Here is a 21,287-nt window from a genome sequence, read left to right on the forward strand (position 1 = left end):
TAAAATCTGATTCCGTATACGGAATCGGTCAACTTCATCTGGCCCTATCTTGATTTGTCTGCGTCCTATAGGCTTCATTTGTGTTTGTAGGGAAAGCTAGCAATCTTCTGAGTTATATGATACCTAATTCGAAGGTATAAGGCATGACAATTTTCGAGCACCGACGATCTAACATAAGGAGTTTGGTCGAAAATACCCCTGCAGAAAAAAGTGGTTATCACCAAAAATTTCCAGGTATTTTCCGAGTGGAAAATCTAGTCAGACATTCTGCCAGAACATCAGAAGTCGACTTGTACGGCGTTCTGTGTAATTTTTCACCGTTTCAAACATCAAAACTAGTTCTTGGGAGTATTCTGAAGGGGTTTAGTAATTGTGGTCACGCTTCGGTGATTTTCAAGAACATAGTTAAGTTCGTGACCGAATATGAGTCATAAACTGGTTTACTATGCCTGTAAATGGTTGGATACGACAAGAGAAAGTATACCACGTTGTTTCATGCCATTAACTGGGCGGTAGGGCTCCTATTCGGTATTGATATTGAACTTGACCATTATGACCACTCACTGACCACGCCCATATGTAAATTTTTCATGTATTTTTGATTTTTCGATATCTGGCGAGCCGCGCGGTTTACGGCCATGGTTGACGGCTTGTTCGAAACTAGGCAACGGTGGCTACGCACTGATGCATCATTTTTGACTCTCTGACGCTATCTTGGGGGTCAGTCTTGAAAAATAAGAAAGAGAAAGAGATTTTTTAGAGAAAAAGTTTGTTTATTTAGTCTTATAAAAAAATCTAGACATGTCTTGGGGTGTCGATCGAAGACGGAAACGGTAGAGGGATATAGTCCGCCCACTTCTAAAATGAAACAGCCCAGATTGAAGTCTTGCCGAGGTCACGGTATGAATTTGAAAAGTGATGGTCAGTTTCGCGAAAAATGACCAGATTTCCAAAGGGTTCAAGAGGATTTGTCCTCTTTTTTGACTTTTTTGAAAGTGTCCTCGGAGGACGCCCTTTTGTCCTCTTTTTTGAGATTTTGTCCTCTTTTTTTAAAAATTCAGGTCTGTTATGCCGCAAATTAGCACAGAAGTGAGGGTCCGGCGGATATTTCGGAGTGAAAAACGGTGAAGTTAGCTCTGAGCGAAAAAATGACCTTTTTTGTAGAGTAAAAAACGTTATTTTGAGATCTGAGCGGAAGTGAAGACCTTTTTTTTTTTTTTTTTTTTTTTTTTAGTCAACCGACCGCAAAGTGGGAAAAATTCACCGGTTTTTGAGAATTCTACTCCGGTTTTGTATCTTGCAAATTTCTTAAAAAGTGTCCTCTTTTTGCATTTTCAAAATATGGTAAGCCTAGGGTTAAAGGGATTGCAGTCGAACACAGCATAAAGGACACGAACAACGACAATGAAGCCTATGGAAGTAGCTATCACATACCACAATTTAACGTAGCTATGGATGCAAAATATATAACAGCTACGTAAGTATAAGGGAATGTATTAGCTTCGCATTACGCATTGGCCGTCGCTTGTTATATAATTTCTACAAGACTGTTTGATTCCGAAATCGATAGCGCGTTTCAAAATGTTTCGATTGTCCAATTGTTAGCGAATAGTGCATGAAGCAGATTCGTTTGTGCCTCACCTAGCCGTTGTTTCTCTACGATGGCATTGTCTGTAATAAAGGCAATGGTCACCTTCCTTGGCGATTTTTGGGGGTTCTGGTGCCCTGACATTGTTATTATTTAGATTTCCGGAATCAGTGTGACCACAGCGTTTCATTGATACCAGTTATTAACAATTCCGAGCTATTTATGATCAATTGCATTGTTGCAGATGAGGCACGACCCGCCCGTGCCTCACCTGTGCCTCACCGCTCTTTTCGCGGTGTATTTTTGATAATAATGATGTAAATTGATGATGTTGGATGAAAAAGATGTTCCAATTTAGTTATTTATGAATGTGGATGTGTAACATCAATATAATCATCGACTCATGGAGGGGTTCACAATTTTCACTTACTCATCCAGACGACAGGTGAGGCACTGCCTCACCTGCCTCATTGGACCGCACGTCACTGGTTGGAATGTCATTCAGTATTATAGATTCACCATTCAAGTCTCCCTGGCGGCCGTGGATCTTTTTAGTACTAAGTTATACAGCAGTGGGAACACAGATATCTCAAATATGCTCTCCATTTAATCTAAATATTCAGTTGGGTAACAAGTTTATTGCAAGCGGCACTCGAGCGAACTCTCAAAACACAATCGAACAGCTTTATATATAATGCGAAATGGCAATGTCAAGAGAAATCGCAGTACGCCTCGCTGACTACAGTTGTGATTTCGCATGGTGTCGCCACAGAGTCCCCTCTAAAAGCGGGTAGTTAGCGGAGGCCGAGTGTGACCACGTAGTGGAACTTTGTACTATGTGCTATTATTCCTCCGGGATTCGGGAGTTTGGCCTCGGCCTGGTAAAACGCTGCGGGGAGGTCCAGAAGGAAGGAATCTGGATAGCCACTGCATGCTAATCTGGAGTCTCCAAACCATCCTGATTCTCGGAATTCATCTTGCTGTGTGAACTATCCCATTTTTTTCCGGCTCGCGGGGTCACCAGTTAAGCGGGTTAGGTAGGGTTATCAATACCATACGTCCTCTTTTAAGAGGATCTGTCCTCATTTTTGAATTTTTTGAAAGTGTCCTCGGGGACGCCCTTTTGTCCTCATTTTTGAGATTTCGTCCTCTATTCTGAGAATCTAGGTCATATAGCAAAATACGACTGATATGCCGTAAATCAGCACCGAAGTGACGCTACGGCGGGTATATCGGGAGCTTTTTTTAGTCAACCACCTCACAATGTGGAGTAGAAAACGGTATTTTGGGTGCTGAGCGAGAAAGTTGACCATTTTTTTAGTCAACCGACCACAAAGTGGGAAAAATTTACCGGTTTTTGAGAATTCTTCTCGGGTTTTGCAAGTCTGAAAATTTTTCAAAAAGTGTCCTCTTTTCCGATTTCCAAAATATGATAATCCTACGATTGGGTATATTGCAAGCAGGACGCAAGCGACATTACAACAATTCGCGTCTCGCAAACTCTCGTTGATATAGCACTGGCCTCACTTAATGCAAACAGTGCAATTTTCACTTTTCTCGGGTTTCATCATTACTGTGAACAGACATATTCTACAAATAAATTTTTGAGAATATGCACATCGAATAGAAGCGATATCGTGTCTCGCAACCACAACGCCGTGCAGGAGGCCACGGTCGCAGCATGTGGAAAATCCACGATCATCTGAAACAGAGAATAAAATCACGCACGCCAGTTCATCTTAAAAAGCCATCACACCTCCTAGGGAGCAATAACTGCTCAAATACAGGATCAACATTGTGAAGTTGTAATAATGGACTTTTCCAGTACGGCTGATTAAATAGACCAGTGCTCTTCCCCCTTTTTTGTCGTGGTGCACTCTTTTAACATTTACTCGAAACACGAACACGCCTGACCACATTATACACTGACTCCGAATAGCAAGCGTAATCCAGGGGTGTTAACCTCTTTTTGCTATTCACTGCCGTATATTGTTCATATATATAGCATGTGACCGCATTGAGGCGGAGAGTCGTCATGGCCCATCCGGACGTCATATACTACTCTTGCTGAATTGACTTCTCGGAACTTTGCACCGCGGAGAGCTCGTGTCTCGTGTGGTGTTCTGTGCCATCACTGGTTTCCTGAGATATGCGTTGCGTAAAAATGACGTCTTACCGGTAGATCTGATGGTGTGTCTTCGGAAATTTTGGGCGCAAAATTGATGATAATGCATCTTCTAGTTTTTATTAATCTCTTTGTTGCATGCTATTTTTTATCTCCCTTCAGGATTGAAGGCATAGTCAGAATATATACCGGAATCGGTCAAACGTACCAGAAGAACCTTCATTGGTGAGACGCACATGATTTAGACTTGGTATTTCTTTATGGGGTCCATCATGTCCGTCTGCGGTGGGGCTCTTATTACACCAATATATTAAAAACGAAAGATGCAAGTCACGCTTGATCGCGCCATGAGTGAATAAAATTTTCAAGTTTCATTAAAATCACGCAAAGACTTAACAACCGATTCATTAATGCAAATTGCATGTGGACGGCTGCCAACGTTTGCTAATTTAATTATATGTGTAGAGGGTCGCATAACTACGTTTTTATGGCTGCATGCGAGAGGCGTACGTCTGCAGGTTGACCACCTCTGGACTGTTGAAATAAGGATAAGCAAGGCTGCAACCCTATTGGAAATGTTAAATATTAAACAGGAGTCGAGGTTACCGGACCACCATCTAGCACAGTGATTCTCAAATCATACACTCCGAGACCCCTGACTCCGCCCCTGCACTTACGTGCACTACGCTAGTTATCAGCATCTCGCAGGAAGTACCCATTCAAAATATCTGAGTTCATTGATAGACATATATCTCAAGCTAAACATATGTCAACTCCATCCTGCTCTATTCCAAAATGAACCGATAAATCCATTGAGGAGAAGCATTTACTCATGACATCATAAAAAGGAATGTAATTTGCAATCTTCGTACAGCTGATATGAACATCAGCATTGTACGGTATATTACACATCTGATCATCATGTTCAGAAATCTATTTATTGTGATAGCTAGTGATTGCTCTATTTTGTTGCGGATCTGGTACACCCCAGTACACTCCATCTGAGTGGTACACCCTTTTACAATGTTGGTACACCCTTGGGTGTACGATACAACCGGTTAAAAAGAGCCCTGAAATAGACAAACGGCCCTGATTTGCCCTAACTGAATCGATCATGCATTTTAGTGCGTATTTAGCTGCTGTTTTCATCGATCGTTTCAACACAACGCAGCAGTTGTCTTCCATACCTACAGCGCCCCAATTTGCTCTCAGCGACCGTTACCTTCCAATTATACAGCCCCCGCCCCTCAATCGCACATATCATGGTTAGAACCCCTTTTCGCGCTTGCGAACGCCATCCAGGGGCTCTGGCGCCAACTTTTAGAACCGTACTGTGTAGGAGTCGCCAGAACTAGGAAGAGTCTATCTTTTTAATAATATGTCGTGGTATACTACGGACCGAATTGCAACAGCATTCCCGTTATAGCATACATTTCTTCTGTTCTGATCTGGACCGCAATTTTTGCAAAGCCTTGCCAAGCCAATTGTGGAAAAGGATACAGGCTTTCTGGGGGACGTTCTCACTCCAAGGAAAAATATATGAAGCAAACCAATCTGGTGCATTCAAGGAGATAAAAGTATCGCAATTCGTTTGGTCTTCTAAGGAAAACCAGTTCATATAGCAGATGTAGAAATTTCGCGTAGAACACCTGTCGTCGACATCAGTAGAACTGCAGTTTAAAATCACTGACATTGTCCGCCTTTATATTGCAGGTCTCGAGACTCTTCATCGCATGACTGCCTCCAGTCCTCACGAAATGCGTGTGGACTTGGAAGCCTGGGATAACGAAAAAAGATACGCGAAATATTCGTAAGAACATAAAATCGTACTTAGCCAGTGATTAGAACTTGATGAAATGGTTTCTGACAGAACGTTTTATGTTGGTAACCTGGAGAGCAAATACGCTATTCGCATATATGGACATTCGGGTACGGCCGCCGATTCTATAAGCCGGGAAAATGGAAGACCATTCACGACTAAAGATACTGCAGATCACAGATGCGCCACAGCCTATCAAGGTGCTTGGTGGTATGGAGACTGTCACGAGGCAAATCTTAATGGAATCTACTACAAGACCGGACCTACAAGCCCATATGGAATCGGCGTGAATTGGAGAAACTGGAAAGGATATTATTACTCAATGAAACGTGTTGAAATGAAGATCAGACCCCTGCATTTGTGAGAAAATACAACAACATATTTTACACACAACGAACGCATGATCTCAAAATGAAGTACTTGATTTTATATCTGCACTGTTAGTCGGTAAAATATTGGTAAAATATATGGAAAACGCAAACATTTGTGGTGATATTGTTTTCATTTCACATTTTTCACAAGTGTCTTGTTGAATGGTAACACCAGCTAAAATGTCTTACTAGTTGATATAAAAGTATCAATTGCAGCAGTGGTGGATTAATGAGTTATATCCTGAGATACAGAACGTATGTTCAAATAATTTCACTTTCATTGCCGGACTAACGGAACTTCGTACGCGAACAGTATTGGGCGAATTTGACTAGCCATATAACTAGATTGTTGCCTCTTCAAGTGTTAAGTTATCATACTCACAATTATTCACTTTGCGTATATATGGGTGATGAATACTAACTAGAAATATATCAAATCCGTCACTATTATTCCATGATCCAGGTAGTACGGCATTACTGTATTATGTGATGTTTTATTGGTCCCTTTCCAATCCACAACTACGTAGATATCCGGCAAAAATCCGTCCATGATGTCCATCTGTTTCAAGATATAAATTATACATTTTTTACATCGGCCAATGACTGAACTTAACAAAACAACATTTGCGGGCTTGGAGCCCGGCGCCCTATATAGGTTGTGCGGTCAGTTTCATGTGCGAGACAGAGGATAATCAAGTAGAAGTATAGAAATGTAAACTCAAGTATATTGATAAGATCATGTACCGGTTTCGAAGTGGGAAAATACCCTAAATTTCATAAAGATGGATAACTGTTAAGTGGAAGCGAAAGTAATGTAACCAGCTATAACATACTTGAGGATACTTCGTTCGTTAGTGATCACGCAAGGTGAGTGGTTTTGTGGTCTTATGTTCGAAGTATCGCCCACCTCTTACATCAGAGGTTTCAAACTTAATTGGGTTTGCGGGCCAATTTCCTAATTATGATGTCGCCGCGGGCTGCAGCCTTATTATAATAGGGATATTCATTGTATATTATCCAACTAGGCCTTATTTGACGGCACCTTGCAGCCAGGCTTCCACAAATATCGATAAAAATATTTTATATACTATTATACTATTCACGCTTGGCACGAAAAAATCACATTCTCAAATATTTGAATAAAATAGATTTACGCGCCCCCTGTATAATTTCAACACAATTTCTGATGGTACCTATATCAAAATCAGAAAGCCCATTCAACATGAAATCGCGAGTAGCGCGAAGAATATTTTCCTGATAAATAAATTGGCTCAGAAAATATTCCACAGCATATTGGCCTATTTCCACAATGACATGGACAGTTAAGAACCCCTGGAATAGAAATGACGAATCGCCCAAGAATCCATTGGTGGTACAGCTGTGGAACGTACCACTACCTTACTCGCCCCCGATAATAACATGGATAAAGATAACAAACAACACCAAAGATGTAATCAAATATACGTCACGGTCACTGGGGCCACAGAATGCCATACTGACCTGATGAGATATCTATATACCTTGGGCAACGCAAGGTACGGGCTTTCGAAATAATACTATTCCCCATGGCAGTGTCATAGATTGTTGCGTCCGTAGGATTCAGGGCCGTAACTGCCGCACCCCAAACCCCCCAATTGCGGGGGGGGCGAGCTCGAAAGGGTGCCCCAAATTATTTGGTGAATCAGCATAAATTATAGGGTATTTTTTTAAACTTTCTGCAACTTTTTCAAAAACTTTTCGCGCCAGGCGCGATTTCAAGTTGCCAAATGTTATGATTATTGGGTACTCTTCCCCCAAGGAAAAATACGCAAGATTTATAGAAATGGGCATATCGGCGTTGGCCATTACCGCGCCACGACGCACCAAGACATATATCGTATTAGGCCCTGTATCACGCGGCTCCAAGAAGCGTGCCAGAACGATCGGCAGCGAGAAACCTTGGCCGAAAAGGACTGCCCTTATATTGACCGAAAACTTCGTTATATATACGAAATACATATAGGTTTATTTGTTCATAGGCGCCTAAATGACTGGCGCCGAATGTTCCTGTCTTGGTAATCTTAACCTCACAAGACAAATGCCACCCCGCAGGAATAAATTAGATGCCAGTGAAGAAATACCAATTTGAAATCGTGTGATCTATTAGTTTAGTACGTTTGGGCGATCCTATAATTTTTGATATAGCAGACAGGAGGTCACGAAGTAACATCATGTAACGAAATCATACCAACGAGTCCGCCCGTCAGAAGATGTTTAATTATTATCTACGGGCTCTACAGTTTCGTTTCAAAGACACCTCACTCAGCTCTGCCGGTTAATCTGATTACGTGAGTAGAGAAGACAAGAAATTGATAGCAATATATATGCAATTCCCGATCTTATTGACCGATTTTATCATGAATTATCAAAAATGTTCGCGCTTGGCGCTGGCTAACTGAACAATACAGTACAACTGTAATTTCGTGGCAAAAGCGAAAAACGTGATTGGGAGCGGGGTCGGTTTATCATCCTATGGGAGCCCAAGACTCAAGTTTTTGGGGGCCTGACGAAGTTCTGTTTCGTTCCTGCCAACGGGTATACACCCGGAGATGTACAATTATTATTGAGGGGTCCTACTTTTTCAAGCACACCTTACTTAGCTCTACCGGTTAATTAGATTACGGAAGCAGAGAGAGGATAAAAATTGATAGCAATAATAAGCAATACCGATCATGTTGACCGATTCAGTCACGAAATATAGAAATTTCTCGCGCTTCGCGCGATTAAGCAAGCAAAGCTGACTCACTAAGCGGACACCCAATGAAGAAACAGCGTAGATCGAATGTAAACAGCGTAAAGTCGGAGGGGGGCCTGGTGGGCGAAGCCCCCCAGAAGTCAAGTTTACGAACCTATGGGGGGCCCAAAACAAACGTTTTTTGGGGGGGCTGACGAAGTGCTGTTGCGGCCCTGGTAGGATTACCAAAGTCAGTATTCCGGGACGCAAGTCCTTCTCAGATTTTAACTTTTGACCCTACTCAACTGGAGTAATTTTCAGTTGATCACCCAGTTAATCCAAATCGAAAGGTCGCACCAAACAAAATCACGATTTTGAGTCACGAATCATCAACGGGTCATGTTTTATCATCATGAACGTGAAATGTGACGAAATAGCGATCTTCCACCGCATGGTAGATTTCAAAAGTGATGTGATGGTGAAGTAATTGTTTAGATTTCCTGTTTTTATAGTAGTTTAAGAGTGAACTTTAAGTTCTTAAATCTAAAAAAGATATATGATACTTGAATATATTGTCGAATACTTGAAATTCCAAAATGCCTTCGCGGGCCGCACAAAATGAACTCGCGGGCTGTGTGTTTGAGACCTCTGTTCTATACATGATACGATAACCGTAGTGTTCGATTGATAACAATTATCTAGATCAGCGGTTCTCAACCGGGGGTCCGCGAAGCAATTTCAGGGGGTCCGCGAGACCTCTAAATTTTTACAATGGTTGATAACCTAATTTTTATTTTATTTTTTTAATTTGAGAAAGCATGAGGCAGTTTCGCACCACAACTGCTATAACAGCATGACTCATATCATCATAATAATCGTCTGACATGGACTATAGTAGTGTGGAAACTCATTTTCATTGCCAGTTTTCCAATAACCTGCTGATACAAACATATTGCTGTTTAGAGACGTTTTGTTGGGGTTTGTGAAAAATTATTATATGGAGATAGTAACGTCAATCAGGGTGACTTTATTATGTCTGCGAAACCTTCTCGATTTGAAATTGTCAGTCTCATCAAATTAGTGAACAAATTAAAAATTTCCGAAGTATTTCCATAATTTGTCCCAATGCAGGGAATAGCTTCTTGGAGGTAGAGAACTTTAATATACAACTGAATGGTACATTCATATTGAAATGAACCCGAATATTTTCGGCTGACACTCGATCGTCATAAATCGGACAATGATATATACCTGCTCTTAAAGCTCGGCTATCAGATTTGGCGCATTCTTATTGCGGATGCCCTATCGACAAGGCTGATTTTTCGATGAAAAAGAAGTGTTTCGTTGTAGGGATGGTGTGAACGTGGCGTTCACGTTCGCGTTCTGTGTGTGAACCTCGGAAATTTAGAGGTTCGTGTTCACAACAGAACCTTGGTAGGTTCTGCACTGTGAACCTTTTGGTAAATTGTAATTTTCACTCCATTATAAGATCTTTGGCTCAAATTTATTGCATTTCAGCTGCGGGCCACTCCATGCATGGTGCAGGCAGCATAAAAAATCAACGCTTTACGAGCATGCACCATTCACCTCGACAACCTTAAAAGTTTTAGTTGCTTTGTTGCAAAATTTTTCACGGAATAACCAGCTGTCCGCTTGTGAATATTTAGTGACTATCTGCTGTGAGCTTGACCCGCAATCACACAACATCACGAGCGATATACGTAGTCAGCGAAAGATGCTTATTCAACCAATCAATGACATTGATATCGTTTTCTGATGTAAAAAATCGAACGGGCGTAGGGGGTCAATCTTGACTTCATATCTTTACTGTATCATTAAAACCAAATCCGTGCGATTAAGGTGCTTGCTACTGCTGCATAACTTGTTGTTTGTGGTATCGGTAGCGAATATTGAAACCCGTTGTACACTCTGCTCAATATCAATGTAGCAATACTCATAGACCGTTAAGGCGTAAGCTTATATTCCTTGGTAAGTCCTCGTCGAAATCGTTGGCAAAGTAACGGAATGTATTGATTTTACGCAATTAATATATACTTTGATTACCGCTGTTGATATATTTAGCGACGTTTAAAACGCCGATATGTACTTCAGCATTGTGGCATTATGTGGACTGAGTCTTCGCTTGGTATCGTGTACAGTACATTAATATGAGCTATCACTTCATTGGAAGATAGGGTTGGAATTAGCAATATGACGTCACGTGACGTCACGAGGTTCACGTTCGTGTTCACGCAGAACCTTTCAAAAAGGTTCGCGTTCACACGAACCTGAACCTTTCAGAGGTTCACACCATCCCTATTTCGTTGCTATCAAAGCATTACGCTCCAACCCTGAAATTCATGTCACCAGTTATATTGGTATGTAGCCTTCCTTGTCTTGTTAATGTGCAATTGTTCATGGTCGAAAATGTTTGCTCGTAAATATATATATGTAAATCCGAACAGAACAAGTCGTTTCATGACAGTCTTTCTCTGGTTGGAAAACTTGGATGAATTCTTTGGAGCATAAAATTTGTCAATACTTTTAGATTAGGATTTCGCTTTGACGGTAGAAACTCTCTGCGGGCCGATCAAAATGACGTCGCCGGCCGAATCCGGCCCGCGGTCCGTATGTTGCCCGTCCCTGCGCTAGATGCTGGACGTGATATGTTCATAAAATATGTGTTTCTTCAATTTGGGGCCATAAATGTTGCGATCACACCAAAAGTATTGTCGGAAGCGTTATGCGTTAATATTGCATTAGCCTCCATCTATCTTTGCGGAAATGGTTTTCGGCACTCCTCGTTCTTATCAAAACGAAGACGCGGATTTTCAAGACACGACCACGTACTTCAAGAAATACAGCAGCAAAAGTAGCTTTGAAATAATAAAAGTCCACCAATTTCTATATAAATAGTATGATGTTACCTTCAAGAAAAATCATTATTTTGCTGTTTATCACACAAGCCTACAGTTCATATTTGCACAAAACAGATGAAGGTTGCACCATAATAGAGCTAAAATTGAACTAAAACTTGAGGGGGTCCGCGAAGGTCCGTGACGGTCAAAAGGGGTCCGCGAAGCCAAAAAGGTTGAGAACCACTGATCTAGATCATTGAGGTGTAAATGGCGCGAGGTTCGGACATTGGTATACACAAACTATCAACGGATTCATATAGGACTGGTATAAACGACCAAGATAGTTGTCACGGTGGATATTATTTTCTTTATGGCTCACTCGCCACTTATACTGCTTCGGAGCGCACGTGTGTTCATTTACGTGAGCGACGTGGTGAGAGTAGCCAGCTTTGTTTTGCTGTTGTTGATCTGTTCATTTATTGTTTTATTTACTGGAGTATTTGGTCTTACCAGGATATTACCAGCAATTTTTCAACGGTATTTTAATAAGATATTCGTCCATTTGGAGTTCTTGTTTCGTACCAGTTGGGGAGGAGATCCAGAGTCAGCCTACTCCAATCACATTCTTCATAAGTCTCTACTTGGAGACGACAAAGGTTGAAAAATTGTGTGTATTCCATTAACTTCGTTATGGATCCTCCATCTACAGTCAAAGACTTCGATGCGCAAGTCAATCATATTACTTTTGGTCCAAGAAGAACCCCTAATGCCTATAAGGCGATTACTGTCAGAGGCTTCGATATGCAAGTAACTGACAATATTTTGGCCGGTCTAGCAAGGGACTTCCACGCTGCCGATGCCTACTTTACTAAATGTTTGAGTGGAGCTACTCCCCGAACTGTTCTGGCTGCAAAAGACAGTCTTGACGAGACATTCCATCGAGTCAATACCCAGTTAAACAATCTTACTACCGGTATCAAGGAAAAGATAAACGGAGGCAGTGTCGATGCCGAATCAATATTGGAAAGTATTTCGTCATTTCATGACCTGTGTCTATATACAAAGAATATTGCTGATGGCACATTCCGTAAACTTATTACTGCTGAAAGTGTAAGTACGTCACTTGACGACTTACAGACATTGTGGACGCATGAGGAAGACAATTTGAAAAGGTTGGAATGGAAACTTTTCAGTGCTCAGTCAAAACTTGAACAGTATAAAGCAATTGTTTCGTCACAATTTGGATCATTAGCTTCTGTGACCAGTAACAAAGGTTGCTGCAGCTTGGATAGTAATGACACCCACAACAAAGGACTGCCGGTTGGCAATGCTATTAATGCTAAACCAGTCACAAAAGACTTTCTCAATACTCTGGCCATTCCCACGCAATGTCAAACTTTCGCAACTTGCCCTACTCCCTGTGTTGAAGAATGTTCGTTATCAGACAAGACATCCAATTTCCAATTCTCAGCCCCCCGTAATGGGTCGGCTGTGAAACCAGTTATTTCATCCTATTACCGATTCTCAGTCCCCTGTAATGGGCCGGCTGTGCAACAAGATTTGCCATTCAGTTGCCGTTACTCAGAAGCCTATAATGGGCCGGCTGTGCCTCAAAAAATTTCCTCTGATATTCACTACTCGGCAACCCGTAATGGGCCGGCTGATGCGACCAAATTTAATCGAGGCTTTCACACTTGTGAAATGTCTATTGATAGTTCTACGAACTCTGCAACTGTTACCACTAACAATAGTGAGTTGCTACAGTCTGCTCGATATCCTGTTATTCCACCTTCATCTCCTGTAAGTCACCAGGATGAAGCCTGTGTTAATCCAAATTCCAACGATTTCGTTGAATTTGTCAAGACGAAGACAACATTGACTAGGTCACCATTTGGTCCGGTTAACTGCGAATTTGATTGTTCATTTGAACCTGAAGATGTTGATCTAAACGTGCCGCACAAGATGTACTCGAAGAATCCGCGCAAAACTGCAATGGAGGTGAATTCTACATCGATGGATTCGAGCTCGATGCATCGATATGTCGCTAAAAAGGAGCTACGTTCATCATGTATCCTGTGTCAAGATCTTCATCCTCTTTTCAACTTTGAAGACTTCCAACTTCATGGACTCGTAGAAGGGGGTCTGTTGCGCCGTAATTGTTTATTCTGTGATCATGATCACAATTATTACCCATCCACATGTCATTGCAAAATTCATGGATGTGGCTGTGCTCAAAGCACTTTATTACATGACGCATATAATTGTTCATTACATCCTAAATTGATTGTTGTTGCCAGTAACAACACAGTTACGGCTCTATCTCCTGCAATTGCCGAGATAAGTTGTCCGGTACATCTGTCCGCACCTTTGGTGATAATCACCTGCCTGGTAGCTACTACCAGTTTAATCGCACGTGCATTCCTTATTTCTGAGGCTACTAACTGCCTGTGTACTTTCTTATTTCTAAACCAATTGGTTATCAGTGGTGAACCGCTGACTTGTTTAATAAATACCGCTGCCATCCTTCCCCACCAGCCTAAATTTGTGCCCATATCCGTTAAAGGAATCGGGTAAAGCACAGGCATCTACTTGAATGATGTATTCAGCTACTTTGTCACTTTCCTGATATTGTAAATCTACCCCCAAGCGCAGACATTGTTGCACATTGTCCACCCAATTATTGATGTAAATGATTTTTACTGTATTATTGGTAACAAGTTCTTATGCGATACCTGCATTACGAAGTCAGCAGTTACTTCATGATAACTTGGCCACTCTTTTATGGGTTGTGACAAAAACCCTTCGAACTAATTAGGTGTATTCCACTGAGGTTAATTTCCTTGATTGCAATAACAAGACTTCTGTTATTGTTGAGAATGTCATGAGACACTATTTTTTCTGCATTTAATGCCAATTTTACTAATCCTAATTGTCAATTCACTTCTAATTCATCGCTCATTGGGGCATTATGTCGATTTTGAATACTTGAATGTCCATGGGCAGCAGATCTGACTTCAGATGACTTCTCACATCTTTGGAGACACTTGTACTCCTGATATTGCACAATTTTGTGTTCGCAAAATAATTGCCTGCGACGTACTTACGTCGATAAGGCAACCCTTTATTGTATCCTAATCATGCTTCCTGACTGTGTTGGCTTGGTCAGGAGAGTGAGGTTTTGTACTGTAAGTAGAACCTACGAACATAATATTCCTAAGTTCATATTCGTACAACCACCCTGTGTATTTTTACATTTTGTTAACATTCATTACCACCGCTCATCAGTTATTGTGACTCTATGTATTTGCTTTGGCAGTTCACAGTTCGTCACAGGGCCGGCTATGTCACGGTGGATATTATTTTCTTTATGGCTCACTCGCCACTTATACTGCTTCGGAGCGCACGTGTGTTCATTTACGTGAGCGACGTGGTGAGAGTAGCCAGCTTTGTTTTGCTGTTGTTGATCTGTTCATTTATTGTTTTATTTACTGGAGTATTTGGTCTTACCAGGATATTACCAGCAATTTTTCAACGGTATTTTAATAAGATATTCGTCCATTTGGAGTTCTTGTTTCGTACCAGTTGGGGAGGAGATCCAGAGTCAGCCTACTCCAATCACATTCTTCATAAGTCTCTACTTGGAGACGACAATAGTCATGCCATAAAGTGGTGCCACTATCATAAGTGCTATGTTCGTGAATTTTACGTTGGTATCGTTTGTTTCGTATTTGTCTAGGATTAGTAATTACCGCCAATCATTATTTCCTCGTGTGTCGTGCTTCGCATTTATACCATGTCTTCTGTCGTCTGCTGGCATTTCGTTAAACTGCACTCTGGATCGTGTCGCCTGTCTTAAAGTTATTCTGCTGTATAATATACTGATTTCATATTGCAACCTCGTCGTAGGAGTTATTGTTCAAACAAGATCAAGAACATAACAATTGGTGTCAGAAGTCGGATTCGTAGTTATTTCTGCGACTGAGAAAGCACGCTGCTCGAGAAGCAGCAGGCAATGATGGCGAGGCTACATGAAACAATGGCAAATCAAAAAGCACAGCGTAAAGAAGAGTGGAAGCAACAACAGGCACAGCTGGAGCAGCAAAGTGCTCGGCACAGAGAAGATTTGGACCAACAACGCGCATAGCACAAAGAAGATATGGCACAGCAAAAGATGCAGCATGAGGAAGCCATAACGCAAGTAGCGCAGAGGTTGAGTCCCAGAGCGTCAACATCTGAAGCTACTGCTCCTAAGTTTGATTCGTTCATATAATCAAAGGAGAAATGGGACCAATATCTGCAACGATTCAACCATCACCTAGCAATTTACGGCATTTCCAACACGGAGAAAAAAAAGCGTGTCTACTCTCATGGGTCGGACCTGAAACCTACTCGCTCCTACGTAATTTGTTTGATGCTGCTGATGTCAGTGCGCAATCCTTCGACGCGTTTACCGAGAAGTTGTCTACACGCTTCAAAGACTCCATTCATGTTCAAGCAGCCAGGTACGAATTTTACAATTGAAAAATGCGGCCCGGACAGTCGTACGCCGATTCGATCGCTACTCTACGCGGAATCTCCAAGGATTGCAACTTCACATGCTCAGGAGAATGCTGTGATCAGAGCTACGTTGATGAGCTAATTAAAGAAACGCCGCAGACGGATGTGAGACGGCATTGTCTAACACAAACCAATCCATCCCTCGACGACGTTCTCAAAGTAGCCGCAACACACGTGATAACGCTGGAAACTGATAGAGTTATCCAGAGCGATAGTAGCGGCAAAGACACTTCCATCGTCAACAAAATGACGGGAAGTTATCAGAAGAAGAAAAAACCTTCAAAATCCACCCAAGGCAACTTCCCGGAAAGACTGAAATCCTGCAGCCGCTGTTTCATCGATCATCAGAGAAAAGACTGTCAATATCGACGTGCAGTATGTCAGAAATGTGGTCGAAAAGGTCATATCAAACCTGTGCGCATGTCTACCAAACCTAGTTTCACGCAACAGGTCACTTCCGTTAATTTCTGCTCAGTGCCGCTCCTCTCCTTCGACATCGATCAACTATATCGACGCGTAGGAAACCAGCTCTGGATCAACTCCAGCATCAACGGCATTCCGTTGTCGACACAGTGGGACACTGGTGCACCCTCCGCCATGGTTGGATTGACTGGGTACCAAACTTTGGGCTCTCCGAAAGTCTCAGCATACCATTGCTCTTTCGTAGCGTACGGCGACAAGCCACTGAAAGTGAAAGGTATTTGCATTCTAACCGTGCAGGTGGGTTCCGAAGTTGGAGTTGGCTTAAAATTGACAGTTCTGGACGAACACCGTGGGCAAAACATTATTGGTCTTGAATGGAGCGATGCTTTCTCCATGACCGCTAAGGGAACGTCTGCTTTGGATGCAATTTCCTCGTACATGGTCAAATCGCAATCATGTAATACTATTGACATTTGCGATTCGAACAACAAATTTCAGTCCGAATTTCCCTCCGTTTTCTCTAATGTATTAGGACGATGTACCAAGACAAAGGTGACAATTCACTTGAAACCTAATGCCAAGCCCGTATTCAACAAGCCACGTCCTTTACCCTTTGTCCTTTTCCTGAAATAGCCCGATGAATTTTCAAATTTAGCTTTTAATCTAAATAGCCCTATATAGGGCTCAGATTCCATATAGCATAGGGTTACCATACGTCCTTCTTTAGGAGGATTTGTCCTCCTTTTTCCTGTTTTTGAAAATGTTCTCCGAGGACGCCTAAATTTCCTCCTTTTGGGAAATTCGTCCTCCTTTACAGCTTTTAGAGCATTGGTTCCCAACCTTTTTCCGCCCACGCATCATTTCGAGGATTTATCCAGTGCTCGCGTACCACCTACATATTCACGCGCGCAGAAGGCGGTCAAAATTTTTTCCATCGTCCTGTTGAGCTTAGAGTTGGGACTTCGGGATCAGATTTGAAATCCCTGGATCGGTGATATTCCTTGTAGTATTGATGCAAACACATCAGAGCATCGACAGTATCATCGTTTAGACCAGGGGTTTCAAACTCAAATTTGCTCGCGGGCTAATTTCGTAGTTTTTGATGACGCGGCGGGCCGCAGCATCAAATAGGAGTATAATATCTATTTCCAAGTAGGCTTTATTTGTTGGACCTTGCAGACTGTCATTAAATACACATTTTGAAAATGCGATTCACTATTGCAATATTCAAATTTGCCACGAAAATGTCATAATTTTGAATATTTTATTAAAATGATTGTTGTGCTTGGCATAATTTGTCGAAATAATGAGTTATAGATAGAAGACAACATGTGGGACGACAAATGCATCAAGTCATCGTAAAAGCTGTAGTGTTATAATTTCGCAGCTAGCGGACATTGACATATGATAGCGACTAAGGTTTTTGGAGTGGTTTCAGAGTTAATTGTAAGTTCTCAAATCTTAAATAGGAATTTCTACAGTTGAATATTGTCGCATACCTGGGCCACGTGTTTGAGACCACTGTTTCAGACAATCAGCCGAGTTTGTGACACTGCTTTATTACCAAAATAAGAATATGGCGCTACGTTAGCCTTAGTAGATGCTGTTTACAAATACCTGGATTTCACTTGTGTCCCAACGCAGACCGGACCCAAGACAGAAAATAAACTCCCCATTTTAAGGCTAATCAAATGATTTCTGTAGTGAATCCATTTGGAATTCATGTGGTCAAATATAATAAAACGGAATTTGGTTGGACAAGAATCCCAATGCTTTACGACTAGATGTCTCCCCCGTAGGCCGTCATTGGTGGAATACACCTACCCACGACAACGTCCTTGCCACGACGACGTCCTTGCCACGACGACGTCCTTGCCACGACGACGATGCCTTTAAAAACAAAAAATTCAACCCCACTTGAACTAATACCTCCCTTCGGTCGAAAAAAAAAGAATCTACTCGTGTACCACCTGGAAGACCATTCGCGTACCACAGGTTGGGAACCACTGCTCTAAACAATCGCAGCGGCGCAGCATGATGACCATGACTATACCTTTGCCTGGTTGCGATTGTTCAGAACAATGCCGATTTACAGACTTTGAGGTGTATTTCAAGGGGCTGTCTGCTTTTCAAAAGAAAAAAGTGCTTATCATAACTGGAAAGAATTTATCATCATTATTCTGCGTCTGTACTGGTCATGCTAATTCTTATTCTCCAGTTTCCATATATTGTCATATTTTATCGGAATCGAGGAAAGACGTGTCTGAACTGTTTTGCATTTGGTTTATTATCATGATATAAAGGGCTTCTCTTTGATAGACAACCAGTTGAATGGATACTGCTTACTAAAAGAGCTTCTTGGAGGTACAGAACTTCAATATACAATTAAATAGTATATTCATATTGAAATGAACCCGAATATTTTCGGCTGACACTCGTCAGGGGTAATCGTCAGCAACTAGTAGAGAATTGGAAAGAACATTGTATATCAACAATCGTATCACAAAATATGACGTCACCAGCATGAAATTTCTCTCTCATTCGAAATTTCATGCTGGTGACGTCATATTTTGTGATACGATTGTTGATATACAATGTTCTTTCCAATTCTCTACTAGTTGCTGACGATTACCCCTGACGAGTGTCAGCCGAAAATATTCGGGTTCATTTCAATATGCTTACTAAAAGCTCAATACGAATCCTGAAGTGCGTGCTACTTCACAATGGAAACAAATCCGCATCGGTCGAACTGTGTCAACATAGGACATTCTGTGGCCTACACCAAATACCACGTGTTCCATGATGGAACAGACCCAGAGATGAGCATTGGTGAATTTCTAGTAATGTTTTAAAATATTTCAAGGCTTTTTCTTAGTGTTTTGCATGATTAAACGCCAGTTCCAAGTACAAAATCTTTACATTTTTGACGGTTTCTGATTTGACGAAATATTTTATTATGAACTAGAATTGGTCGAAGTGATCGGCGTTGCTACTCAAATATCACAAGTAACGTCTTACATTTGTACTCAACTGTGTACTCAACTACGAACAGAAGTAGGAATTTCTAAGGCATGTGAAAACTATTTTGTGGACGACGAAATGAATGGTCTGAGAATGACTAATAGTCAGTAAATATCTAAGTATATTTGGTCGGGGGAGGGTGGTCGCATACTCTCAACAGTTAGTCGTAGGTGGCTACATACGAAATCGCAAGATATATAGTCGCAGCTAACGCATGACTGTAATGACACCACCCATTGGTAGAATCTTCGAAAAATATATTCAGTTATTTCGGTTATTCAGGCTATTTCACGCGTTTTTAATGACAATCTAACTCGTGATCGTGGTGCAATATTATCCCTGAACTACTTTCTACTTTACTCGAAATCTACTTGAGTACCTCGAAAAAGTAGAAATATTCATTATATATAACATATCAAATACGTGATGTGATAGAGGGAAAATAACGTCAGATTAGTATTAAGCGCCCCCAAATTAGGTATATTTGACCCAAAATCGCGTAGACCAGTGTTATCATCACGCAAATCGATTTGACATAACCATCATGGCAATTCGAAAATATTAAGCTTGTCTTGTAGCGACGTTACGATATGCCGGCCTTCAACACGCATTGTAACTTCATAAAATCTGGTAATCTCTGATAACAGAATGGACACACTGATGTTGGGTAAGGAAGCTAACGTGTGACCCACAGATCGGCGGGGAAAATGGACGTTTGATTTGCCGTCCCAAAAATGATTGTTGATATAAATTTAAAGTCTAAGATATATTTGAATGCATTGGTGTCCAACCGTTGGGGAGTTTAGTGAATTCTGGTTTGGAATCGACTTACTTGTAAATTTCTCTTTTTACATTAGTGGTTATCAACCTTCTTGTCTTCGCAGACCCCTTTCGGACCGTCACGGACCCCGCGGACCTCCACAAAGTTCCAGTTCAAATTTAGCTCAATTATCGTGCAATCGTCATCTGTCTCGTGCCAATCATGACTATATGCTTAGTGATAAACAGCAACAATACTACTTTTCTTGAAAATAAGATCATACTTTCCATGTAGAAATTGGGTTTGACTTCTAATATTTCTAGCGAATTCTTCAACTGCATTTTTTGAAATACGTGGTCGTGTCTTGAAAATCCGCTCCTTCGATTTGATATGAACGAGTGCCGAAAATCCATTCCCACAAATATAGGTGGTGGCGAATGTAATAATAACGCGTACCGCTTCCGATAACACATTTGGGTATGATCACAAAAAATATGCCATCAAAATTGACAATTTTTTTAATGAACATATAACGTCAAGCCTGGTCATTTCTATTTATAAATTTCTAACAAATATGATCAATGTCTGCACCTGCCTCCGCAATATTGATGATATTGAAGACCCCAAATAAAATTCCTGTCAAGTATTCGGTGTTGGAGAGTGCCCATCAGTGTTTTCTAGTTAATGTATGATCATTGCCAAGATCAAACTATCAGGCACCAGTATTCATTGCTCTTGTTCGAACCGACCAAGCACTGTCGGCATTTTCATAGGTTCCCACGGATGACATATGTTGTCTCATATCATTTGGATGTATATTTGATGAAGTTGAATGCAACAGAAGCAATGTCTCTATGAGACATGTTATGCAATGTTTTCGATGCGATAAATTGAACTTCATGGAATAGTTTTCGTAATTAGTACGATAATTTATTTATTTCTATAACAGGACTGGCGACCTTGCACGTTACATTACAATCATCGAAAGATTTAGAATTACGTATCGATATGGAAGATTGGGATGGAGTGAGGAAAACGGTGAAGTATTCGTG

General features: G+C 41.2%; 1 protein-coding gene across 4 annotated transcripts in view; it reads left to right on the plus strand.

The window, feature by feature from the left end:
• Positions 1–6,013, plus strand: part of LOC145439845 (microfibril-associated glycoprotein 4-like) — a 532,879-nt gene extending 526,866 nt beyond the window's left edge. For all 4 annotated transcript variants that reach the window (XM_080317492.1, XM_080317495.1, XM_080317493.1 and 1 more), the window contains 2 exons: positions 5,427–5,523; positions 5,584–6,013. In XM_080317492.1, coding sequence (XP_080173618.1) covers positions 5,427–5,523; positions 5,584–5,896 — 410 coding nt within the window. In that variant the 3' untranslated portion in view covers positions 5,897–6,013. The remainder of the gene's footprint in view (positions 1–5,426; positions 5,524–5,583) is intronic.
• The last annotated feature ends 15,274 nt before the right edge of the window (positions 6,014–21,287 follow it).

This window comes from Botryllus schlosseri, chromosome 5, assembly GCF_051294905.1.
Source record: "Botryllus schlosseri isolate E-star chromosome 5, Bs_hap1, whole genome shotgun sequence".
Classification (NCBI taxonomy): domain Eukaryota; kingdom Metazoa; phylum Chordata; class Ascidiacea; order Stolidobranchia; family Styelidae; genus Botryllus; species Botryllus schlosseri.